The sequence below is a fragment of the Aethalodelphis obliquidens genome, unplaced genomic scaffold (assembly GCF_003676395.1).
Source record: "Aethalodelphis obliquidens isolate GAN/ISIS:26980383/991018 unplaced genomic scaffold, ASM367639v1 scaffold12, whole genome shotgun sequence".
Classification (NCBI taxonomy): Eukaryota; Metazoa; Chordata; class Mammalia; order Artiodactyla; family Delphinidae; genus Aethalodelphis; species Aethalodelphis obliquidens.
In genome coordinates, this window is record NW_020837956.1 from 8,425,094 (window position 1) to 8,452,018 (window position 26,925).

At 37.2% G+C, this 26,925-nt stretch overlaps 1 protein-coding gene across 8 annotated transcripts in view; it reads right to left on the minus strand.

Annotated features, from left to right (window-relative positions):
• Window positions 1-26,925, minus strand: part of PLEKHH2 (pleckstrin homology, MyTH4 and FERM domain containing H2) — a 107,833-nt gene that overhangs the window by 6,665 nt on the left and 74,243 nt on the right. For 2 of the 8 annotated variants that reach the window (XM_027113250.1, XM_027113255.1), the window contains 10 exons: window positions 26,764-26,876; window positions 20,461-20,640; window positions 18,466-18,563; window positions 16,665-16,842; window positions 15,629-15,784; window positions 13,676-13,773; window positions 7,290-7,431; window positions 2,097-2,242; window positions 920-1,049; window positions 54-140 (listed from right to left, as the gene is read on the minus strand). In XM_027113250.1, the coding sequence (XP_026969051.1) occupies window positions 54-140; window positions 920-1,049; window positions 2,097-2,242; window positions 7,290-7,431; window positions 13,676-13,773; window positions 15,629-15,784; window positions 16,665-16,842; window positions 18,466-18,563; window positions 20,461-20,640; window positions 26,764-26,876 (1,328 nt within the window). Of the gene's footprint in view, window positions 1-53; window positions 141-865; window positions 1,050-2,096; window positions 2,243-7,289; window positions 7,432-13,675; window positions 13,774-15,628; window positions 15,785-16,664; window positions 16,843-18,465; window positions 18,564-20,460; window positions 20,641-26,763; window positions 26,877-26,925 lie in introns of those variants that run through there. The other 6 variants (XM_027113251.1, XM_027113253.1, XR_003434057.1 and 3 more) reach the window with 6 other exon arrangements.

Genomic DNA, 26,925 nt, shown 5'->3' on the forward strand with positions numbered 1-26,925 from the left:
ACTGAGCAATGGAAATAGTTGACTCAATGCAGAACTTAAGGATTTAATCTTACCATGGAGTTGTATTCTAAGATGCTTAAACCATCCTCATGTATAGCCAGCCACATGAAAGTACTTCCAAGTGATGATGGGGTTATGGGCTATGAAGAGGTGAAAATACACTACATAATAAATGCTAAGCAAAATTACAGAAATAATTTTCAGTGTAAATGCAATGCAGCATTTGCAATAACACAACAACATCTTGTTATTAAAAATCTCACCTGGGGAGCAGGCAGTGTGGTATAATGGAAAGAGGAGTGAATTAGCAGACCTGGGTTTGAGACCCAGATCTGCCATTTATTAACGTGTGCATTTGGACAGGCCTCTTAAGCTAACCCCCAGCAGGTTTCATCTCTCCTTCTTCAGTGTTCCTGCATCACTCTGTTCATGTCACCCTTAACCATATTCTCCACACAGTAGTTGTTTCCAGGCCTATTGCAATACTGGTTGTGAGTTCCTGGAAGTGTGAGTACAACCTATCTGAAACCATGGGCTGATGTATCCCTAGAGCTTAGCTCAATGTTTGGCAAACAGAATTCATAAATACTAAATGAATGAGCAAATGAGTGAGAGAGTAAATGAGTGAATGGATGAATGAATAAAAAGAAGAAAGCAGAGTTCAGCTGTTGTCTTCAGTCTAATGATTAAGCCTACTGAGTGTAAGAAATGATTTACGGTATGAGGAAGTGGAACGGAAGGGAAAAGACAGAGACGCTAATGGCTTTCCTTCCCTTTCCTTAGTGTCCCTTCATGGTTTTCTTTAAATTGTTAGAAATTTCCTTATTTTCTTTTAAAAAGCCAAATGTACTAAACCTGGGGTTACTCAGGTTATCACTTTATATTTTACTGAACTGAATAACCCCCCATTCTTTCTTACTTTTGCAAGAAACAATTTGGCACCAAAGAATGGCCACTTCCTGGCTACTGTCAAATAGATTCGCACACAATCAGCAGCACTGTGTCCCCGGAGGGCCATCCATCTGGTTGACAGTCGCTGGCAAAGCTGCCTAAAAAAAGAAAAGAACAAACACAAAAGAAAAACACATAAATAGTGTATGATCCTCCCAAGAAAAAGCTCTCCTTGAGCCGATCCTAAGCACCCCCGGGAGACATACTCACAACCTAGGTGAAGCTGTTGTTTTGTGAGTCCCATCTCACCACTGTCTACCCCTTGTCCTTTTTGTAGCATTCCTTCCACCAAATTCCCATACGGTTAGTGCTCTCAGTATGTATGACCTAAGTTCCCCGCTCCCCACCCCCTTTAGGTAAAATTTTAAAATCTGATAAGCTAACATCAAACCGCATAAATTAGTTTAAAAGGGAATAACTTTCATTTTTAAAGAAAAGTACAAGAAGTCAAGACTGAAGAATGAATCCCCAACAGTGGAATTTTAGGTGCTACCACTCCTGGTTTGGAGACATGCTAGCTGCAGGGGAAACCTCTTAAACAAAAGTACAAAGGCAGCCACTTATTCTACACGGACAACAGACTGATCTCAAATGTTTCTGTTTTGGAAAAATTCATGGTGAATTGGATTTGCCTCTATTTTTGAATCTACAGCTTTTCTTTATATGGTCTCAAAAATCAAAATTTCAAATTAGTTCAGTTTAATTAAAATTTTATATTATAATAAAAAAATCTTGTGTAAGAAGATAGTTTATTTTTATTCCAATTTGTTTATAATGGAATACCCTAAGAGATAAAAATTTTTTGGTAAACACTTAATAAAATTAAACATCTTATTAGCCAATTTTTTCCTTTTCTTTATTAGCACGATTAATTTGGACAAGAATGAATAAGGTCAAATGAAAAGTAGATCTTCTAAATTAAGGTAGATTTTTTTCTCATTAAAAAAAGTTTAAATCTAGATACTACAGTTTCTAGGCACATCTTAAATAAAAAGAACTATAACCTCCTGGTATTCAACAGTACTTAAAAAATCCTGAGAAAATTGTTATGTACAATATTTTTCATCTTTAAAATTTGAACAGAAAAATGTCACTGAAAAACTAGTGTGCATCTGCCTTTTCAAGAGTTACAAATAGTTCTTTACCTTAACTGTTCTTCAGAAGAGTCATCTCTATACCTTTTAGGATAAAATTTCTCTATGAGTTGTTTTATAGTTTGATTTGCTTTGCACTGACTAGTAACATGCCCTGCTGGAGTAGAAAAAGGTCTTTCAAAATCTCCAATCTCCACCTAAGTGGAAACCCAAAAAAGAGAAAATACAGGATATTAAAAAAGAATTTTAAGATAGAAAATTAGTTTCTTTTTTCTAAACATTCTTTATAGCATACAATATATAAATCTATTTGTCATGATTGTGTGATTATGGAATTTATAATCATATATAAATACTATTATTTAAATTTCATTTGAAGTCTAATTATGAAAATAATCTATAATTTAAACATTCCAGTTTCATTTCTACATTAATCACTCTAGGTTAATATCTGGTAGTATTTGCTAAAGGTCACTTACTCTACCATTTCTGTTAACAGCACCAGATAATTTTTCATTTTTAAGGTACCATTTTGGTTGATAATAGTAAGGCAAAATAGAACTTAGAAGTGAAAAATTAAAAACTTATAAAGCTATGAAAAATCTTTAAATAGTATTACTTGGACTTTTTCAGGATCTCTACTGAACATCCTGGGAGCAAGTACTATTTTCTCATTACTTTCTTCCTAGATTTTCTCCATAAATGTTACTGTATTCATCCCCTCAATCTATTATTCTGTCATTTCTGGAAATAAAGCCCTTCATTCCCCCGTTTCCCTGAATGAAACAATGTTCAATCCTTACTTCCATTAACAGGCTACACAGATGCCATCCTCTACCAACCCATCCAACCACTCACCCATCCATCTCTCCATCTACTCTCCCACTCATTCATTCACCCAAACCTATACTGAGTCCCTGTTATATGCCAGGCACTGTGCTAATTTATATGAGAAAGAAAAAAGCTGAACATAGTTCCTATCCTCAAAGAGTTTACTGTCTAGTAGGGGAGACTGCAGAATAAATAAATACTTGTGATAATCTGTGTTAAATGCTTTGTATAGGGTACCAAAGAGGGCTCAACAAGTGAGATGGGGTGGGGGACATACTGAACATCCACATCCTTACCTAGAGTACTCCCCAGCAAGCAGATGGAGGGTTCCATCAAGACTGGGATGGTCTTACAGAAAGCCCTGGGTCTCCATCTCAAAAGGGCCCTCTGCCTTCAAGTAAGCTGTTAGCACCACCAGCCTCTGAGATTCTGACCCCTGTGACCTCCCTTATCTAGTTCTTAATCTGACCAGCTACTGTCTAAATTCCTCAGCTGAGCTTTGCCCTTACCGTCTATTCTTATGACTTTCTAGTTTCCTTGACCTGGTCCCTTACTTGATGGTTTCTTGGCTTGGCTTTGCTGTTCAGTTTTTTCACCCTCATCTCCTATCTAGTCAGGTATCATCTTCATTTCCTCACACCAAATAAAAGTTGTCCACCTGCTCTTCAAATACATCGAAATCCTTCCCCCAGAGCAAGCTTTTCATTGTCCCCACCTATCACCAGGCAGTACTCAGCACATCTAGCTGTGAACCCTTCGACCAGGATTTAACCTCTAAGGATATGGCAGTTGGACAAACAATAGTTACAAACATAGAGGCCACTTAAGGCAAGCTTGGCTGTTAGGGAACCCTGTAGTGGGATATTCAAGCTCAGGGTCTCCCTTTCTGGCTCCTGGCATACTGTGTGGCACAGAATGAGCACAATAAATGTTTGGAGAATCAACTCCAAATGTTTGGAGAATCGACTCAGATAATCCCCAATATGCCTCGCATCAACATGACCCCTTACCAGACACCATGTACAGCAATCAGAACATCAGCTCCAAGAATTTCCTGATTAAGACAGAGAATATCAACAAGGACCTATAGATATGCAAATCTACAACAGAAATAACTATTTTCTTCTACAGACCTCAAATTTCCTTAGCATATTTCATTTATCTTCACAAAAACTGCTCTGAGGAAGAGACCAGAGGTATTATTTAATTTTCCTTTTGTAGATGGAGAAATTATACTTTTTAGTTAGTAATATGCTCAGAATTTTCTAGGTATATGGTTTTACCTTTCTACCCCTTCCGAAAATTCATCTAAAAAATATTAGAAGTGTGTATCTCCAAAGGATATGATAATTTTTCTTGGAGAAGCTTTCCCCAGAAAATTAAAAAGTAAGAAGATGAACTTATTAAATTTTAGCAAAAATAAGAGTGATTTTAACAGAGCATCTGTGCCTTTAGAGAACCAAAGCCTAGAACGGCATGTGATAGGAAATCATTCCTAATTCTATCACCAAGAAAAAATGTGACCTAGTTCTCATTTCTTCAGCTTTTTATCACTTGCAAAAAGGGAACACTCAGTGTAGCACTGAACGCTTTAAAGTCTGGATGACCATAAAATTGTTATGAAAGTAAACTAAATTATCAACTAGTCATTCATCCAAGAACATTTATGGAGAATGGACCGTGTATAAGGCACTGTGCTAGATACAAACATGAACAGAGAGAACCCTTGCTCTCAGGAAGGCCCCAGTCAGTGGTGCAAAGCAGAAACAAATAACTAATAATAAACCACTGGGGTCAGGACAGTAATAGATACATGCAGGGCATTACAGAAACCCCAAGAGGAACATTTAACCCAACCAGGCAGAATTCAAGAAGGTTTTCCTGGAATGAGTGACCCCTAAGAGGAAAATTAAAGGATAAGCTGAAGTTCACAGGTAGAGGCATGGGAGTAGAGGTGTTCCAAGCAGAGGAGACAAGTAAAGTTTAAGAGGTGAGAATAAGTTCAAGGTAGAGAGTATTAAAAGATAAGGCTGGAGAGGCAGGCAGAGTTTAGATCATGACAGTCCCTCCATGTAAAGAGAATGACACAGCTAGATCCACATTTTTGCTGTATCTCCATTCCAGTTACTGTATATTACTGCTGCCTGACAAACCACCACAGCAGTTTCTAGGCCCAGACCTTAGAAAATGGCAGCTTCCACATCTTGTCTCTTCCGGGACAGCTCTTGCCACCCCACCACCATTCTGTGAGGAAGCACAAGCAACCACTTTAAGAGGCCACGAGTAGGTCTTCTGGCTGACATTCCCCAGCAGAAGATCCAAGTAAGAGCTGGCATCAGCCCCAAGACGTGTGAGTGAATGAGCCTTCAGATGATTCCAGCCCTCAGCTGTAGAGTCACAACCAGTCTACAAGCTACGCCAGCTGATGCCATATGAAGCAGAGACAAGCTGCCCTTATACATCCCTGCCCAAACTGTCCTTTTGAGCCGAGTCTTGGAGTCATTTGCCATGCAGCAATAGGTAATTGGAACAATCTCTCTAGATTCTGCATGGAGGATAGAAGTGTGTGTGGGACCAGACCAGAGAAAAACACATTACTTAGAAGCCTGATGCAGGAGAGCAGGCAGGATGTGATGATGGTCTGAACCATAGCAATGGTGGTCAGCATGGAGAGGAGGGAACAGAGTTAAAATGGGCAGGGCACATTTTAACTGGGGGAAAGGGAGAGAGGGAGGGCAGAGTCAATGATGATTCCTGGATTTGAAGCTTGCTTGGCGGACTGAATGGAGGCAGTGAATACGCAAAATGTGAAGGAAAAGAAGGGAAGATGATTAGTTCCCAATATGTTGAATTTAAGGAGCCCATGAAAGAAATATGAGTTGGAGAGAAAAGATTTGGGAATCATCAGCACAGGTGGTAGATAAAATTAAGAGAATGAGTAAGATGTCCTGGGATGGTACGTAGAGTGAGAAGACTGAAAACCCTGGGGAATCTAAGCCAACGACACATTATTTTCCCTTAAGTAACCTGTGCAAAGACCCAGATGGGGTAGAGACTGTGGGTTGTCTCTTATGACCATTCTCTCCTTCTTTCTGAATAATAAAAACCTTGAATTTAGCTGGGCTCACTGCTGCCCAGCTAAGACCACATTCTCCAGTCTCTCTTGTAGGTTGGCAAGGTTGTGTGACTTAAGTTTTGACAGAGAAACATAAATAGAAGCGTTCTGTGTAACTGCTGGGAAGTTTCTCAAAAGCAGGAGGGCATGCCCTTCTTCAGTCCTTCCTCTATTATGATACCTGGAACATTGATGTAATGGCTGGAGCTCTGGCAGACCTCCAGGACCGTGAAGATGACAGCAGAATGGAGGGCAGGACAAAGCCTATGCCCCTAATGCCTGTAGAGGTGCCAGCATGCCTATCTCTCGCTGGGGAGGGGCAGATTCCCCCCACCCCCACATCCCTCTAGAGTTCTCTTAGCTGGTCTAATAATGAAACTGACACAAGACAGATTAACAGGAGAAAAAAAACCAATTGAACGCACAGAGGTCTCATAGAAATGGAACCCCTGAAATGACCAAAGCAGGCTGTTTATACATCATTTTTAGACAAAGAAACAATTATTTATGAAGATTTAACAAAACAAAGGGGTTTGTGCTTGGGATAGCAGATTAGTGAAGAAGCAACAAAGTTTGTTTATACAGCTTTCTTAGCCTTGAATTCCCTAACTCTGTTGACAAGGATGCTTTTTATCCTCCTGGTAGAGGGAGGATACATTCACATGGGAAGATTTATTTCCTGCTTTTAAGGGAAAAGAGGGAGGTCAGAGTGTTTTTTAAATATATATCATTTTTTTTCACCAGCTGTTTCTCAAGTAACTTTAATTAAAAATAATCAATATGCCACTGAGGCATATTTGGGGGCACACTGCCCTGGGCCCCAACACTCTCCATATGAGAGACAAATAACACTTCCATTTTAACTGTCATTATTAATTTGCATGCGTGTGTGGTTTACAGCCAACTGAACTTAATTGATACAATAGGTAAATAAAAGAAAGTGCTTTAGCTTTTTAGAAGACTGATCCTATTTGACTACTGAATGATTTTAGCGTGGCAACCGCAACCCCACAGTTCAACACTCAAACTCCTTTATTAAATGCAAAGCCTACTGGGATATTTTCAAGAGATTAAGAAACTAGGTTCCCTTTATGGAATATTGTCTCATTCTACATCACCGCAATTGTCAGCAATGGGAGTCAGGCTGCAATTATAATGCCTGTAATTTTTAAGGTGTTAATCACAGCAAATTGAATTTAAAGAATTACGAAAGGTATATTGTTTTACTACATTTAATTCAGTGGAGAAATTAGTATTTTATCATTACAAAACATCGCTCTATATAACATGGAAGTTACCTGAGCTAAAAGAGCTGCCATTTCTAACGCCAGGTCTCTGTTCAGAGGAAAAAGTCCATTTACTATTTGATCATTTGTCTGATACATTAACAGCAGCTTTTCTCTATCAGTCTCTCCACGAGCTTGCACTGAGAAATACAGTCTGTAAAAAAAGAGGAAATTTTTCATTAAATGATCTACTTACAAAGGAAAAAAGTAAAGAGAAATCCAGAGGACTGATATGGGGCTGCTCTAATAATAGTTCTCTCAATGATACAAACTTAGACCATTACTATCGGTTAATGACCTCTATTTCTATTCTTTATAACGTTTATCAGCAAACTGAGGAAAAACTGCTTTGAAGTTGAGGCTGATGGATGCTTCTATGCTACCTTTATGCCCTGAAATACCTTAATACCTTAGATGTTACTGAGGAAGGACCTCAGACACCAGTGGGCTGTATAAACCCAGTTTTCAAAACACCCATGATCTTTCCTAAACACCTTGGACACACCAGGAAATAGAAAATGAAGGTTTCAATTCAAAATCAACATCGAATGGTCAAGTGGGGGCAGTTTTCTCTGGGAATCTAAAAGATAATATTTGCACATTTAAATGTTTTGACTTTTTTATGCCACATTCTGATAAACAGCCTTAGGATCTCAAAAATAGTTTACATGTTATCATTATTATTTGTTGAAACATGACATGACTTTTGTTCGCCTAGGTTTTCCTCAATTCAGTGACCCTCTATGTTTAATCACTGTGCTGTTTCTAGGTATGTGAGGCTTCTGGGGCTCTGATTCCAGGCTGCAGGGCAGGCACAGAGCACTGTAAACACTGTAAATGCCGTGACAGTGGTGTGGGTAAGCAGCCCCGTGACATACCTTAATATTGTCGTGACAACACAGTGGCAGGAAAACAGAGATTTAGATCTGGCATTTGTTAAGTGTGTGCTCAATTAGCTATAACCGGATTTCCAGCCTTTTTTCCCCTATCCACTTGATGATAGGGAGAGGACACCCTATCATCAGTTACGGAATCTTTCGTGGTAATTACCTCAAATAGCAAGGAATGAGAGGGCAGCAGGTCAGAATCTTGGGGGAAGCACGGGGGATGTACTTTGAAAAGCTATTCCTCCCCATGGTTCTGATTATTCTTTCCGTTCACGCCAGCTTAAGAATCACTGGCCTGGGCCATCATTCAGAGTGGTTTCTTTTTCTTTTTTTTTTTTTTTGTGGTACGCAGGCCTCTCACTGCTGTGGCCTCTCCCGCTGTGGAGCACAGGCTCCGGACGCACAGGCTCAGCGGCCATGGCTCACGGGCCCAGCCGCTCCGCGGCATGTGGGATCTTCCCGGACCAGGGCACGAACCCGCATCCCCTGCATTGGCAGGCGGACTCTCAACCACTGCGTCACCAGGGAAGCCCCAGAGTGGTTTCTTGATAAAATAATTATCTGTGACTGCATGATGGCAAATTGTTAACTGGTAGGAGAATATGGCTGGGCAACAGAAATAGTTTCTAAATTCAAAATGGTGTTAGCAAAGGGATATAAAATAAAGAGAATAAAGTTTAAGATGAAAGCCCTCCCTTTCTGGCATGTGAATGTTTTTGTACTTAGCTTATTTTCTCCACTTGAAGTTAAGAACTATGTCTTATTCATCACTATAATGCACTAGGGTTTTTTTAGCTAAGTGTTAACCATTGGAAGGTTCTTAGTAAAAGTTTGAATTGGTAATACAGCTAGGAGGGAAAAAAGAACCTGTAGTTCAAATGGCTACAGGCAAGAAGAGCTAAAGTGCATTTTCTATCATTTCTGGCATGCCAATAAGACTGCACCTGGGAAGGGAAAATGAAGCACTATAGGCACAAAGGAGAAAAACAATTCCAGACACACATATAGGAACACAACCTGTAGGAATCATAGGCTCAAGCCCCTAATGGAACAGTTTGGTCTCCAACAGCTATACAGGGATTTGGAGAGAATGTGAAGAGGAACTAAAGAGTCACAAAAATGATCCGGAAGTCAGAAAATCAAATCCATGGATCTTGAATAGGAAAGGTGCCGGGGTTACATGATCTGAGTCTCTCCCAATATGACCAGCTTCCAGCTGCTCTCCAATCCTAAAGAGGCCTGAAACAGAGAAAGGGGCTTCTGTCACAGCAGGGAGGGCACACGTTGGAAGGCTGGGGCATTCCCAAATGCCCACCTCCTCACTTGACATCCAGGAAGCTGAACACTGTGGGATGGAAATCATGTCACTATGTGGACCAGTATCAGCAAACACACTGCTCCAAGTTCGGCAGAGCTCTGGGCACTGCTGGGTAATCCTTTTGCTCGCCTCCAACCGGCTCCATATTTCAGTCCTCAGAGCATTTATTTCCTACTGTTGCCTTTCTCATCATCATGTAAACTTACTGAGGAAGCAGCCTGCCTTCACTCTCCATTTACCTTCCTTCCTTCCTCTGTCCACCATGGTCTGCTAATAACACTACGAAATCTGCAATTGTGACGCCCCTTCCCTGTTCTCCTCCGGCCTCTACGGCTACCACAAGTCCTGTGCTCAGAAGTCACCACTGTGAGAAGCCTTCCTCTCTGTTCGCACAGCAGCTTGTAAACAGACATGCTATATTCACAATAAGAGGGGTATCTACTATGTGTTAGGCTCTGATCCAAGTGCTTTACATTTGCCAACATTTAGTCCCTCAGGCAACCCTAAAGGTAGGTACTGTTTTCATCTCCACTTCACGTAGAGGGGACTTGAGGTACAGAGATGGTGAGTGACTTGTTCAAGGTCACAGAGTGAGTGGGGGAGCCAGGATTCTAACCCGGCAGTTTCTCTCCAGAGCCCATGTTCTTCACTACTCTGCTATACTGTCACTGTTACAGCATTAATCACATTGCTAAGAATTCATGTCTGTCTCTCCCTATAAACTGTAAGATTTCTAGAGGGTAGGAAAATTCTATTCACCTTTGAATCTCTAGGGCTTCAACAAGGCCTGGCACTGGCAGACACTGGATAGATGTTTACGGCATGAATGGATAAATGAATGGTGGTGAGAATTGTTACATATGGAAACTATTTGCCAAAAAACCCCTGAAAAATCCCTTCTGTAGCCTTGGGTAAATGAGTTAACTCTCTAAAGCTTCAGTTTCCTCATCTATAAGATGGAGATTAATGATAACACCTACCTAGAGGTGTTGTTAGGATTAAATGAGATGACGCATATAAACAGCTTAGCATAGGGCCTGGCATGTGGTAAGTGCTCAATAAATATTGGTGGTAGTTATTATTATTACTATTATGATGATGATGAGCCTTCTCTAGAAGTCTTTAGAATCACAAGAGTCTCTTCATACTAGAATTGTTTTTTTTTTTTGGTGTGAACACAGCTGAAGAAACGGGATACACTAGGTGAGCTGTGAAGAGGCTTCTTGGCGTAGGATCCAATGGATATAGGTGCTCTTACAGTCAGCTAAAGGTGGCAGAGATGGGAATGTTAAACTATGTTCCAGAAAACAATAACAAAGAATTATTGAAAATAATCTTTCGTTTCAAAGAGGGGAGAAGGAAGAGTTGTTCTCTGTAGAGAAAGACCCTTGCCAGTTTTGTTTTGTTAAAAACATGCTTTGATTTTGCAATTTCAAATAGACAGTAAGAAACCAAATTAAATAAGTGGCTTAAATATGAATAGAATTTAAACGTTAGTTACCAAATGGTTTTCTATGAGAACAAGTTCAAAACCTATTAATTAGATCATTAACCCCTAAATCTAAATAATTAAAATTCTATAACTTACTCAATATAAGCAAAAATTCCATGATAAAGAGAGCTGGTGCTTTAGTTTTGCTTATTACAGTGCTGCCTGACAGATGAAGAATCAAGTCCGCAGCTGCATGGTAGGTCACAGCCAGCTCCCCTCCTAACTCTGTCCCTGGAAATTAGGGCTTATTGTCTAAGCCATTTTACACATGTGCAAATCACGACCACATTTAGAAACAGTACTTTCTCATAGATGTGGCTATCCAGCCATTTCAGATTTCTGTTAAAAATTAAACGTTATGATCCAGTTGCTTTTTCTCTGATGTCAAAGATACTGTTATAAAGCTTTGTTGTTGTTAACAAGGCATTGTGTTATTCATGACTGTCTTTGTCCTCCCTGGTGGTGTTTGCTAGACTTGGCACAGTATTCTTGCGTCTTTCAGACCACTTTTCTCCATTTCATCCATTTAATTTTGGTTCCAACTGTGGCCATCACAGTCAAAATCAGTATGTATTCAGCATTCATAAGCTATGCAGTGTTAGGAATAGTCTTAGACATGGACGTAATTCCACTTAGTGCCAACAAAACCAAATGAAAATTCCTGAACCTCTTCTACATAAAGATATATGGCAGGTCAGGTCCAGGAGCTGGCTTCCTTCCACAAAAGACACAGGCAGCAACACGGACCTCTGGATCAGTGCTTCTCAAAACTTAGCATGAGTAAGAATCACCTGGAGAGTTGTTAAAACAGACTCCTGGGTCTCATCCCCAGACATTCTGACTTAGTAGCCCTGACATGGGGCCAAATAATTTGCATTTCAACGTGTTTCCATGTGATACTGAAGCTGCAGATCCAGGACCCACACTTTGAGAACCACTGCTCCAGTGATCACAAAACTAAAACAATCATCTGGAAGGTCCACGTCTTCCAGCTGCTGTTCTTGCCAGTCACCAAAGGGCCACAGATGAAGACTGCCATCAGTGGAGACAGGTTCCTCTGGGAGTACAGCCTATTAGATTTCTAGTATCTAAATAATCCTGCTTATCTCTACGAATATGAGATTTTAAAACCTTAGATACCAAAGCTTGACAGTTACCTTCTCGTTACCCAGAACTCCTGCGAATCACCTCAGCTCATGAACCCCTGAACAGAGAAGCTCTCGTGGCTCAAAACCACCATTTATTCAGATCAAAGGAGTCTGTTCAAACAGTGGTGACCCTTCAATGTCTGAGTGTGTAAGAGGAATCCACAATATGAATGCACAATATTTATTTAACTGTTCCCCTATTGATAAACTTAAGTGCCCCCTACAACACTTATTTTTTACTGTTATAAAGCACACTGGAATATTCTTGCCCACTTGTGCGGGTATTTCTGTGGAATAAAGTGTCAGAAAAAGAGATCCTGAACTGGATCAAAGGCTATCACATTCTTTATGTTACATAGTACCCTTACTTCTCATATCCCAATTTCAGATCTATGAACATATTCCAAAAGTAGCCTTCTGAAAGAAGTCAACACTTCACCAATAATTCTACCAGGCTCTTGGTCTGATATTTTAGATTTCTTACTTTATGGGATATGAGTCAAATAAAACGAGAAAATACTTTTTTTTAGTTTTTTTGCTGTTGTTGTACAGTTAATATGACCTGGTCAGTGAACACTCTTTATTAAATACCACCTTCTACTAATACATGGAAGAAAAGAAGATATAAAAAAAAAAAAAGAAAGAAAGAAAACCTGATTTCTGATCATTTGCCAAAGTCTTTTAAAATTGTATCAGTTGAGAAAGTGAGTGCTCCAGCCCTACCAGCTTTTTCCCAGTTCCTGAAACACTGCACAGCCTCCTTATACAGGCTTTGAACATCCTTTTCCATCCATTTCCACTCTCAGCGCCCTTCTGACGTGGGCATAAGCATCATTTCCTTAAAGAAGCCTCCCAAAGTCTCCAGGCTAGGTCAGGATTCTTGCCATGTGCTCTCACAGAACCATGCTCTTTTCTTTCAGAGAACTTAATATGTTATTATATACTCATTAGAGTCATTGTAAAATTAGCAACCGTCTTCCTCACTAGCCTGTAAATTCCAAAAGATCAGGGATTGTGTCTGTTTTTATTATCATTTTATCCAGAGCATCTAGCAAGTGCCAGGCTTATAGTTGAAGCTCAATAAATACAGAGGAAGAGAGAATATGAAAGCATAAGAATGAATGGATATGAATATATCACTTCTGAAAGACTTGGGTAAACAAATACTTCTTACTACAGATCTGCAGTAGGGTATTTGAGTATTCAGTCTTATGAAAAAATGTAATAATAGTGTTAAAGGAAATTTTGAAAGTGAAAAATTGTATCAACTACCCTAAGAGAGTAGCTATATTTTCCTATAGTTTTTTTCTAATCTTTGTCCAAGTGCATATTTTTATAAAATATAATTATTCATGACATTAACAAAATAGAATTAGAGAAAAAAATTTATATGACAGTTTCTTCTTCTTCCTACAGAAACAGTTACCATTTATAAGAAAACATATAAATGAATATAACTTTTAAGGCTATTCAATAGGAAACTAAATTGTAGGTGCATGATTTGAACATAGACGCATACTCCCACTTTGGCACTTGGCAATGGCATTACACACCTGTTTTTATAAGTGAGACGAACAGTTCTCGTACCTTCCCATTTCCCGGGCTGCTGTTCTTTGGAAGCCTGTTCCCATTTAGAGATAATGTCACAAATCTAGAAGGGAAGTGGAAAATGGAGATTCATAATATTTTTCACATTGGGTATTTTTTGAAGACAAGCATGTCTATAGACTGAAATTTTTCAATTAATGTGATCAAACCAAATGGACTGGTGCTTTCTGTTTTAAGCTTCTGCAGCTCTGAGTTTAGAATTTAATTATAAATCACTCTTTGGTCCTCTTATCCTTTTGGACACACATTAACTTTGGACTATGGCCATGAATTTTTTACTCAAAAAGGAATCTTAATGAAGGACTGCATGAGACTGGAAACAAGAAGATTCCAGGAATTTTTTCATGATTTAGTCACTGAAGAAGCAACTTCCCACCTTCTGAGTTTATAAAGATGGGAATAACTGATGTTATACCAAAGAAATCTGAAATATAATGTTAAGATTTTTGATTGGGAAAGAACAAAAGTTCTTCAGGAACCAAATAAATGTTTGTTTGTTTTTTTTAAACTGGTCATTTGAGAATTATAAATAACAGTTTTCAGAATTATGGGGTAAGCAGTTATTCACCAAAGCCCCTAATATTTACTCAGTTCAAGCCAACCAAAAATACTAGCTTATCTTATTGACTAATTATTAACAGTGCTCAAGGAATGTCTGTCTCAAAAATTTACATTTGGAATTGTTGATCTAAACAGGATATACTTGGAGCTGAGAAGAAAAAGACATTCATTTATCTAGATGTCTCAAAATGCAGCTGAAGAAATAAGGCAGGGCTGGGGTGGAGTGAGGTGGAAATCCTATCTTCTGACCAGTACTCCTTAAGGAACTAAGTATGAGCTTTAACATAGTCTGCGGAACCCCATGGACACCCAACAGATTGTTCTGCAAGTGGAGCTGGGCTTCTGGGAGTTAGATGAAAGTACTGATATTTCACATGTTCTAAACTCATGGGTGTGTCCCTTGCTTTGCCCCAATTCTTTAATCTCCAAATCATAGAAATACCTTTACTCCATAACAAGGTACTTATTCCCAAGAGCAATCAACGACCACATCAAGTAAGAGGGTCCAGACCTGGTTCTAGCTGTTTGATTTGCCATAAATCATTTTTCACTCTGGGCTTCAGTTTCCTCATTTGCAAAATAAGTGGGTTATTTCTCTAAGGTTCCTTATGGTTCTATATTCTATATTTTTAATTGTTGCCATTGCTAGATGGAAACTTTATTACAGTTATTTTACTATGACCTAGAAAACATTTTCAAAGAATCTTCCAATTCTCTGTCTTTGCTCATGATTTTCCTTATATCTGGAATCTCTTCTTTATTTCCACAGGTCCATATTCTACCAATCCTTCAAAGACCAGTTGAGCTCTTCCCTAATTTCCAATCTGAACTTAATCTCTCCCTTTGTAGAATGTTCACCTCGCTCTTTATATATTTATCACTTTCAGATTGAAGGTTATCAGTGTATAAGGCTACTCTTTCCTAAGCAAATTAGAAGTTCACTGTGTGCAGGGACAATTTCTCGACCTTCTTTATATTACCCACAGGGTCTGGACCAGCTCCTGGGACACAATAAACAGTTCCATGAATATTGCTGAGTGAATGAATAAAATGGAAAGCCATTTTATTAGACCTTCCACACCTCCACTCTTTTTACCCTAATATTTAGGGTATTATTACTATTATTAATCCTCTTCCTCTCTTTAACATGGAGTATGTGTGTGTGCAGATTGTATTAAGAATTCTACAGCTTCAACAAAGTCCTGCAATATTATTTTTATTATGAAAATTAGATTGCTTAAATTTTTGGAAAATTCTTCAGCTAAACTTTTTGCAAATAGCAGAGTAGCTTCTTTGCTGTTTTCTGGGTCTGCCTCCTTAAAAGGAGTTGGTTTTACCTTGATGTTTCCTTGAAGACAATGCTCTAAATCCCTGCCAGAAGGATCATCTGTGAACAATGCAAATCCAGACTGTGCTGGCCTCCTCATCCCTGTATCCTGGTTCAAAGTATTCAAAAATTCTTCCACTGTGGTGGATGCATCAAATCCAACCACCTAAACAGAAATAACAAAGTCGTTCTCTTAATAAAAAGGTACAAACATTTCAAACTTAGATTTCAGGGGGGAAACAGAGCATTCTTGATGCATGATTAATGATAGCATATTTATCTAGGTGTTTTAACTTTTTTTCCAAAGCTCCGCTGGAGAAATTTAATGTCATCTTAGTCATTACCTTGATGTAAGAATTCAGAAATCTTGGCTTCAGGCAACAGACATGAATTCAAAATAGAAAGATCATTTGACAGCTGCAAACATCTTGCAGAGATATTATGCCTGCCCATTAGAAGCAAACCAAGAACTACAGTACAATATGTAATCTTTAAGCAAAGGAAAAAAAATAAGCATATTTAATTTTTGTTTCTTTAATATGCAGTTAAGTATCTGAATTCCATGATAAAAGGCTTAGAGCTACAAAGACTAATTGTTAGCTTTGGAACATGTTTGCTTGAGTTAATAAGCAAGCATTTAGATCTGAGTTGGGAGGGCTTGGACAGTTTTCCCAGATAATTCCTGAGATCTGGAGACTTTAAAGAGACTAAACCTGTACACATCCCACACGTTAGTAATTATTTTCTCACCTAGCCGGTACCCAGGTGGGGAAAGGCCTCAACCTTTTTGTTTTTCTCCATCAGAATTATAATGGTAGTGAAACTCCTCCCTTATTTGGTTCAATTATGGATTTTTTTAGTGTGAATCCTTTTTAGCAAAACTGTTTCACAACTCAGCTGTCCTGACAGAAGGTCTAATACATTTGCATATTTATCACTGCCAGGAGCTGACAGAAATAGGGAGACAGTCTCACTTCCCAGTTCCACAGAGTGCACTTAGAATTCTAGACTAAGCATGTTTTCACTGGGTAGAAAGTCTAATCTACCTGATATATCCCATTCATGAAGTGTACGGGGATACTGAAGGGCAAAGAATGATGATACGGGTTTCGAAGAAGGGTGGAAAGAATTTCCATTCTTGAGGGTCTTGCTTCTCGATCTCCATTCTGTTGCGTTCTTTCTACACATCGTTGGCAGTAAATGGCATATTTTCCAAATTCTGTCCTATAATACAAAACTTAAGATAAAGCCTAAGAACAAATTTAATTAAGACAACCTTTTACATATATGAAACCATTAAGAAAGCTTTCCTTGGTATACAAATATTACAATGTATTATGCTAATGTTGACAGTAATTTTTCTTTTCTTTTTTTTCTTTTTTTTTTTTTTTTGCTGTACGCGGGCCTCTCACTGTTGTGGCCTCTCCCGTTGTGGAGCACAGGCTCCGGACGCACAGGCTCAGCGGCCATGGCTCATGGGCCTAGCCGCTCCGCGGCACGTGGGATCTTCCCGGACCAGGGCACGAACCCGCGTCCCCTGCATCGGCAAGCGGACTCTCAACCACTGCGCCACCAGGGAAGCCCAATTTTTCTTTTTGAGTGATATTAACTGCTGTCACTTTTCTCAAATTCTAGTGTCTTTACTTTTGCTACTGACTAAACCAGACTTCCCCACAAAACAATCTTTATTGTTATTGTATTATTATAGTCACAAAATAAATTTAAAATTACCAGACATTTTATGGTCAATATACAATGATTATATTAACAAATATAAAGAAAATAACTGTATAAAGACTAGTACAGGATAACTTAAGAAGTGCATGATGAGGAGAGTTCTCTTTTGAAGAACATAGAAGTTAATGCCATTCCTGCTAAGCAAGGTAAGAAAATATCTTCAAACAAAAATAAAAATATATTTTCCTTTTTTGCAAAACATGCACTTCTTTAAAAATGTTAAATGTTAAACAAAACCAGTGGAGTAAATAAATCCAGTAAAAGCTGGATAGAGATCTTATTTGCCCTCATTTGTTATATATAATTTTTATTCTGTTTATAAAAGCAGGTTGATAATATCTCTAAATATATTTTTATTCCAGTGCCTTCTAGGTAGACTTTAAAATGTCACCTTTGTCTGGTGGGGGTAGGGGGTCCTCAGTGACTGCTATTGGAATTACATGACCTTGATGACAGAGTCTCCAAAATATATTATGAGCTGGAGTATATTTTCCTACTGCTTTCAAGTTGTTTTTTGATTCATCATTTGTTTGTTTGTTTGAATCCCAGAGTCTATTTAAACAACCTAACATGAACCTCTTGGACAAAATGATTCTGATAACCCTTGGCTGGGTGCCCTGGGTCTCACTGTAAGAAAGCCACTCTGACAGCTGAATTTTATGAGTCTTTTTCAAAGGAGTAAAAATTCTGAAGTAATTCAAATACATACAATTATAAAAGGTGGGAAGACCATCAGAGAAGTCTTCTACATAAAAGAATTCAATGTGAAGAAAATAGTAATAGGAAAAATAAGGAAACAAAATAGTTGCTTTTATTGAATGAACACCCACTAATGATAAGACATTCATACTTGAAATGTACATAGACTTTTCACTTAAAATATTCTTTGTCAGTTTTTCAAGCTTTTACTGTAATCTTCCATAAGAGATGTAACATAACAAAGGAAATATTTTCCCAGCTCCGCATAAATGATAACCAAAGGCTTCCTGTACCAACATTTGTTTCACACATTCTTCCACAAATGTACCTGGCAGGTTACTGAATACCTTTGACTTATTGTAGACACTCAGAGGCCACATAAATGGTTTAGCTGGCTAGAATTCTACGTACCTGGAATCTGCATTCCTCTTTAGGTGGAGCCTGAGGAGCCACAGGAAAGGATGATGGGGAAGGAAGAGCCCAACACAGAGCGCTAAGAGCTGCCAGCCCTGGGCAAAGAGAAGCATCACAGGTCAGACACCATGTGGTCATCAGAGATCCAAGTCAGGGCAAGTATGACTGACAGAGGCTGTGAGAGCAAGGGGATGATGACAGTCTTACTTGACCCCACAATGTTTTTGCTTTTTCCATATATACATTATCTGCTTAGAGTGTTTATAATACATAAAAACATAAAAGCTTCCTATTGGGTCAGAACCATAATCCATCTAGTTGTATATATCGTTGTCTACAACTGAGGTACCAGAAGACATGATATGGTAGTCCTTTTTGATATCACACCCAAAGATCAGGGAAATTGTTGCTTTTTGTTCATTTATGTATTAACTCATTCATTGAAATATAAGTAATGGCACTGAGAAAGGGCAGATTGAAAAATAGTAAAAAAATTATTTATACAAAAAGCAAAACCTATCTACCCATATATAGATACATACCTAAATAAGGGGCAAGTACAAAAATATTAACAGAGGTATGTCTAGGTAATAGAATTGTATGTGATTTTTATTCTTCTCTTGCTCTGGACTATATTCTATTTTCTATCTTAATTTTTTTAATTAAGCAAGTATAACTTCAATAATTTTTTAAATGTCATATAAAAAGGGAGAAGGGGGAAAGGCCCTGCCCTTGAAGAACCTACAGTCCAGGAGAAGACATTATATATTGAAACAGTAATTTATAATATAATATCGCTAATACATTGTAATAATATTTTTTAAGTATAACCAATGGAGGGAATGACTTACTGTTGCGGAAGTCAGGAAGGAATATATGGGAGAGATGTTGCTTGGGCTGGACGGTGAAGTCACAGGTAGGAAGAAAGCAGAGGGATCCAGGTAACAGGAATAATGCCAGGTGCAAGGTGAAGGATAATGCAAAGGCAGGGTGTGTTTGAAGAATGGGGAGAGTTTATTCATTCACTGTACACTGGAGGCAGGAAGTATAAAATGAAGTGGAGAAAGAGGAGGCCACTGGAGCCAGACTATGAAGGGCCCTTGATTCACATAAAGATTAAGCTTCAGAACCCCTCTATGCACAGGTCCCCTCCAAGTCCCTGGGACAGGCCCGACGAGCTGTCCTAGTCATATGACATGGTCATACGTTCTTTTAAGATGTGTAAAAGTAATGTATTTTGTACTCTTTTTCTTGGAGAGTATTCGCTGCATAAGCTTCAAGTCCCACAAAACCTGGATCCACCCCTGAGAGTCTTACAGGCTAGGGTAAGAAATTTCTATTTTATCCTGTAGTTGACAGGGAGTCAGTAAGCAAAGATTAAAAGAGGTATTCACTGAAGTGTAAACACAAGTGACCAAAAACCCCCTGAAAATAAATTCAACTGCACTAATAATTAAGGAAATGCATCCAAAATCAATAGTGAAATACTACTTTTTACCTGGAAAGGAATTAAAAGAAGAATTACACTGAACATTGTTGAAGATATAGGAAAATTCTAGAAGTGGACTCAATGAAATTAACTGGACTTGCACACAAAATTTAGGTTCAAAGATGTCTAATGTAGTGGTATTTATTATAGGAAAAATAATTGGAAAAACCTAAATGTATAGTAATTGATATTAATGCAACTAGTATTAATGTTTTGTAGACTATTGAAGGCTATAGGGGAAATGATTATGTTCTATAGTTTTTAAAAAGTAGTATGTACACTGTAGCTCTAGTAATGTGAAAAACTGTGAGTGCATAAAGATATACACATATACATTTATATATAAATATAGAAACTGAAAAGATATACATAAAAATATTAATAGCTGTTTTTCCATTTCATACTTTTTGTAATTTTCCAAATGTCTGTATTGAATATGTATTTTTCTTACAATCAGGAAAACAACATCATTTAAAATTGCATGTATATGTATCAACAGATACCTGCAGTGGTCCTGGTTGATTCTGTGGCTGTCTCCGTCTTGTCTGTTTAATGAGCTGACAGCAAATTTCATTCTGTAGCTCAGGATGTGTCAAACAGATTTGCAAAGCACTCTGGGCTAGAGATATGTGGTAATCAATTGCAGGAGAGTCAACTGCTGCATTTATAAAAAGTTGGCAGGTCTGAATTAAATGAGAAAAATAGATATACTCAGGGTGAGAAATGATCAGATTTATTCTGCATGAAATATTGATTCTCTTCTTAGCAATAGCTTTTGTTTAAAAGGATGGAAAAGGATATATTGTGATAACACTAATCAAAAGAAATCCAGAGTGGCTACATTAATATCAGACAGAGTAGATTTCAGGGCAAGGAATTCTGCCAGAGATAAAGAGGGTCATTTTATAATGATAAAGGGGTCAGTTCATCTAGAGGACATAACAATCCTAAATGTTTTAATAACATAGCTTCAAAATACATGGTGCAACAACCTATAGGACTATAAGGAGAAACAGACAAAGTTCACAATTAAAGTTAGAGATTTCAATATCCCCTGTCAATATTTGAGAGAACAAGTAGGCAGAAAAATCAGTATGGATTTAGAAAATCTGAATAACACTATCAACCAACTTGAACTCGTTTGTAGAATACTCCACCTCAGAGCAGAATATGCATTCATTTTAAGGGCATATGGAACAGTAATAGTCCCTGGTCTACCAGACTATAAACTTCATAAAGACAAAGACTCTTTCTTATTTATCTTTGTATTCTCTACACAGCACAGAATTTCTAAACTTATTTGACTACAATCCCTTCCCATCTTTATTTTTTTCTAGTAATACCAATTGGCATCTTTAAAAACTAGTTTACTGAGGAAAATATTTTGGGAAATAGTAGAATAAATAACTTAAAATGAATGCAAATAAATACTTTTTTCCCCCAAAGAGATTAAATTTTGGAGTAGGTTACTAGTAAAAGGTTATAGCATAATCTTTCCTAGACATTTTCCAAAGTAGGATATTAATACTTATCATTCTTCATTTTAACAGTTCATTGTAATAAAACTGTGAAAATTTGTTTTGTTCCTGACTAGAGGAGTAGGTACACTTGCCTGAGAAAGTTTAGGATGGATTGCCTAAAGGCAGGGGAAGCAACTTCAATACTCATAAAGTGTTCTATCTATGAATTCTTAAAAATACTTGCATGCTAATTGAACCCCAAATTATTGTAATAATGTATTAAATAAATTTATAGTTATAGTGTAATATATATTTGTTTCAATGAATTAAATATATTGGGCTTATTAATGACATTGATATTTGGAAGTAAAATGAAGTTCTGAGAGTGAAATCAGTTTCTTTTGAGCAGGCTATTTTAAAATGTCAGTCTTTTTTTCTTACAACAAATGTCAGAAAACAAAAGAAGTACTGCTTGTGACAGCATATAGTTGGATCTTGTTTTTTTATACAATCTGACAATCTCAACCTTGTAATTGGAGTGTTTAGACCATTTAAATTTAATGTAATTATTAGTATGATCAGGAATAAATCTTCTATCTTGCTATTTGTTTTATATTTGTCTCATATGTTCTTTTTGGTTTTCCTCTTTTTCGGCCTTTTAAAAAATTACTAGAGTATATTTTATGATTCTGTTTTATGTCCTTTATTGGCTTATCAGCTAAACCTCTTTGACTTTTGTTAAGTGGTTGCTTTAGGGTTTTAGCATATATTTTAATCTTATCACAGTCTAACTTTAAGGAATATTATACCACTTCTTGTAGTATAAGAACCTTATAACAGTATACTTACATTTCCCCTCTCTCAGTCTTTGTGCTATTATTGTCATATATTTTATTTCTACATATAATTTTAAACCCCACAATACAATGTTATTATCTTTCCTTTAAACAGTCAATTATCTTTTAGAGAGATTGAAATAACAAGGAAAAATTCTTATATATTTACCCACATATTTGCCATTTCTAGTGATCTTCATTCCTCTGCATAAATCCAGATTTCCATCTGGCATCATTTTCTGACTGCTTAAAGGACATCACTAAACATTTCTTGTAGTATTGGTCTTCTGGGGAGTAATTCTTTCAGGTTTTATATATCTGAAAAAGCCTTTATGTCACCTTTGTTTTTGAAAAATATTTTCACTGGATATAGAATTCTAGGTTGATAGATTTTTTTTCCTTGCAGTACTTTAAAGATGTTACTCCACTATCTTATGACTTGTATAGCTTTCAATAAGAAGTCTGCTATCATTTTTATCTATGTTATCTATGTGTTAGGTTATTCCTCCGAAACCACCACCCTCTTTATAACTTGTCTAAAGCAATTGATTATGATGTATATTAGAGTAGTTTTTGTCACATTTCTTCTGTTTGAGATTCACTGAGCTTCTTAAATTTGAGAGTTTTATAGTTTTCATTAAATTTGGGAAAAGAAAATTTAAGCCATTATTTCCTTGAATATTTTTCTGTTGCCCTCCTTCCTTTTGTGGAACTCCAATTCCATATATGTTAGGCTGATTGAAAATATACCATTGCTCACTGTACTGTATTCAATTTTTTTCAGTTTTTTTTAAACTCTGTGTTTCATTTTGGATAATTTTTCTTGCTATGTCTTTAAGTTCACTAGTCTTGCCTACTGCATTATCTTACCTGTTGTTAATCTCATCCAGGGTATTTTTTTCATTTTAGCCACTACATTTTTCATCTCTGAAAGTTCAATTTGGATCTTTTAAATATCTTCCATTACTCTTCTTAAAATGCTTATGCTGTCCTCTACCTTCTTGAATATATGAAGTATGGCTGCTAGTCTCCAAGATGGCCCCCAATGATCTCCATCTCTTGATATTCAGACAATATCTGAGGCAATCCCCTTTCATATTGTACTAGAGTTAGTCTGTGTGACCAGTAGAATATGGCAGAAATAATGATATGCCATTTCTGAGGTTAGGTTATTAAAAATCAATGTGACTTCTATCTTGAAGTACTCTACTTGATGCTTAGTGCATTAGGAGGTCTTTCCATTCTGGATGATAGGAATACAAACTATTTTCAGCTATGTGTAAGCTCCAGGAATTTTTTGTTGTTGTTGTCTACTCTTTTCTGGTAGTTCTTTCCCTAGCCTCAGGTAGTTTCCTCACACACATATGATTATCAGTTCTCAGCTAAAAACTCAAAAGGAACCCTCTATGAATCTGTGGAGCACTTTCCCACTCTCTTTTGCTCACTCCTCTCAGTTTTGTGAATTCTAACCATCTTGGCCTCCTCAAATTCTAAACTCTGTCTTGGTAACTCAGGAAGACTGCCAAGCACTAGCTGGGTGTCCCTCCATGCACTGTGGTCATGAAACTCTCTCCAAGATATTAAGCTGTAACGATTGTAAAGCTTACTTCATTTGTTTTCCTGAGGATCACTGTCCTGCACAGCCTGTTATTCAAGTCTGAAAACCATTGGTAGGGTAAATCCAGTTCCTGTTGCTCCATCACAGCCAAAAAGCAGAAGTTCTTCCTTTTATCTTCTAACTGGTTGTTGTTTGTATGTGTAAAAAGTTTTGATTTCTGCTTATTAATTTTGTACCTCACTATCTGATTGAATTATCTTTTTTGTTTGTAGTAGTTTTTTACGTTTTTTTCCCCAGGTATACAATTATATAATCTGTAAATATTTGCATTTCCAATTTGTTCCCTTCTAATTTGTTTTCACTGCCTAATTGCAACTGGTTAGTACCACTAATAGAATGCTAAATAATAATAATATTAATAATAATGGGGATACACTCTATACAGATTATGCTTTAATAAGAAGTTTTTAAAGTATTAATGGGAGTGAGTATCATTGTCTTGTTCCTCACTTTAATGAAAATGTTTAAAGCATTTCCCCATAAAGCATGACATTTGTTTTTACTAAGCAGGAATATTTTATCATGTTAAGGAAATATCTATCAGTATTTTATGAATGCCTTTTCACCATCTATAGAGATGACTGTCAACTTAATAATAAATAATATTAATAGATATCCTAATATTTAGCCATCCTTGATTTCCTGGAACAAATCCCTCTTAGTCATGATTAGTATTCTTTTAGTATGATGTTGGATTCTGTTTACTAATACTTTATTAGTTTTTGTATGAAATGCTCTGTTTTCTACAATATTTTCTGGGGTTTGGTAACAAAGTAATACTCACTTCACAAAAAGAATCTGGTGACATGATGACTGAGAATTGCTTCAAAATAATCCAATCTTGGGGAGCAGTGGGGTTGGGGAGAATAAAACAAAATTGGTCATATGTTGACAACTGTGGAGCTGGATGATGAGTATCTTATACTTCATAATATTCTCTCTACTCTTATATATGTTTGAGATTTACCCCCAAAAAAGTAAAAGAAAAAAATTTTGCAAAATTTCCTTCTTTCCTATGCTTTGGGACAGTTTAAACAGCATTGAAATTAACCACACTTATAAAGTTTAGTAAATTTCCCTGTTTAAATTTTCATTCACCTGTGTAACTGGTTTTCACCATTTATATTTTGTTATAAAGTTGATCACTTCATCCAGATTTTCAAATATATTTGTATAAAGTCTTTCTTGCTTTGGGTATTTGTGTATCCTACAGGTGGATTTTTAAAAACATTAAAATTATGGTAATTTTAAAACATGAACAAAAGTAGAGAGAACAGTATAATGTACCCATCACCTGGTGTCAACAATTGTCAACAAGCATTTTGCCACACTTGTTTCATTCAACCCCTGCATCCACTTTTTTTCTGTAGTATTCTAATGTATATCATGTTATTTTACCAATACTTCAGTAGGGCTCTCCAACTGATAAAGATTTTTTTCCCATAACCATCATGTCATCATTATCCCCTTCCCAAATTAACAACAATTCCTTAGTATTATCTAGTAAATATATAATTTTTTGAGATGGGTGAAATGTAGGCAAGAAAAAGCCAAAAGAGAGACAAAAATTGAGACTTTAAGAGACTATGGGAAAATGAAGTACCAAGGTCCCAGTGCAGAGTCAAGACATGAATCCATAGAAGGTACATTATATTCTGAGACTGGAGTAATGGAGGAAAAAATAGATGAAAGAATGTCTGTTGAGAAGAGAGATTCGAGGTGATCAATTCTGATGCCCTCTAATTTTCCCAATGAACTAGAAGGTAACTTTGTTGTGAGGAGCATTACTAAGTAGGGAATTTGAGGGGATGTGACCAAAGACAAGCAAAAGGAGAGACAGTTGACCCTAAGGAATGAAGACCACAGATTTACATTGGCTCCAGTCCATACGGCTGTTTGATGCTCTCTAGCAGTATGTATGTGATTAATAGGGAAGCAGGCAAGACAGCAGCATTGATCTCGGTTGGGGTTCAGCTGAAGATTGCATGGAACTACAGGTCCCGAGGAACTACGAGTATTAATGAAAGTCATCCAGACTAGATAAAGAAGGAAGAAAAGCCAAGAGGCAGTTATTGTGCTCTCTCTTGATCTCAAAGAAAATAAATGGCTCAAAAAAATGTCTTAGTGAGGATGAGAAATGGAAGAAAGAAAATTAGAGAGCTCATGGGCTAAGAGATTATGGTTAATGAAAGACACATTAGAATTTAAGCTTTTAGAAGTGGTGTACTTATGAGGAATGTTGAGGTCAGGGTGTGGACATGGAGAATTGGAAGGTGAAGCAGAGTAGAGAGGAAGCTTACTGACATTGAGAAGGTCAGGAATCTTAAGGCCGTGGCATTGGTGAGTGAAGTGATAGTAAAGTAATTCAGGGTAATGGCAAGATTTGAGGCAGAGAGAAAGATGTGAGTTGGGAGCCAAAATCCTTAATGAAATTTGAGGAGTTACCAGAAGGTGACTGATGACAGAGATGATGGGGGAGGAGGATTAAGAGTGATATAGTTGAATGGTAAGCTTCAAGTCACCACAGATTTCTAATAGAGGTTGAGTAATAAGAATGTGAGAGTAGCACTGGAGAAGAAGAAGGATATTGATCCCTCTCCCAACACTGAGGTACAAGTGATGTCAGGAGTCTCTCCATTTGAGAGGTTGAAGAGGAAATGATTCTTCTGATATTAAGTGTTTCCCATGGCCCAAACCATAGATAGTTTACTGCAGTAAATCTCAAATCCTCACTCAGAAAGCATATTAAATTCACCTAATTTTATTTCAGTAGATTTTCTTAATCATCATCACATTTTGAATTTTCTTGAAAAGAGTGAAACTTTATAATCTGAAGTTTTATTTTTTCCTATTAAATTTTTTAACAATATATAACTCCATATAAAATCTTACCTTAAATAATTTAATTGCTTCTGTCTGTAGAGCTTCCGAAGGTAGTGTTGTCAAAGGAGAAATGAGTCCTTCTTTGCTGTGACACAAAGTAGGGTGTCTCCATATCTGAGAGGCTAAACACAGAATGAAATATGAACAGGAAATAGAAAGAATCACTTATTT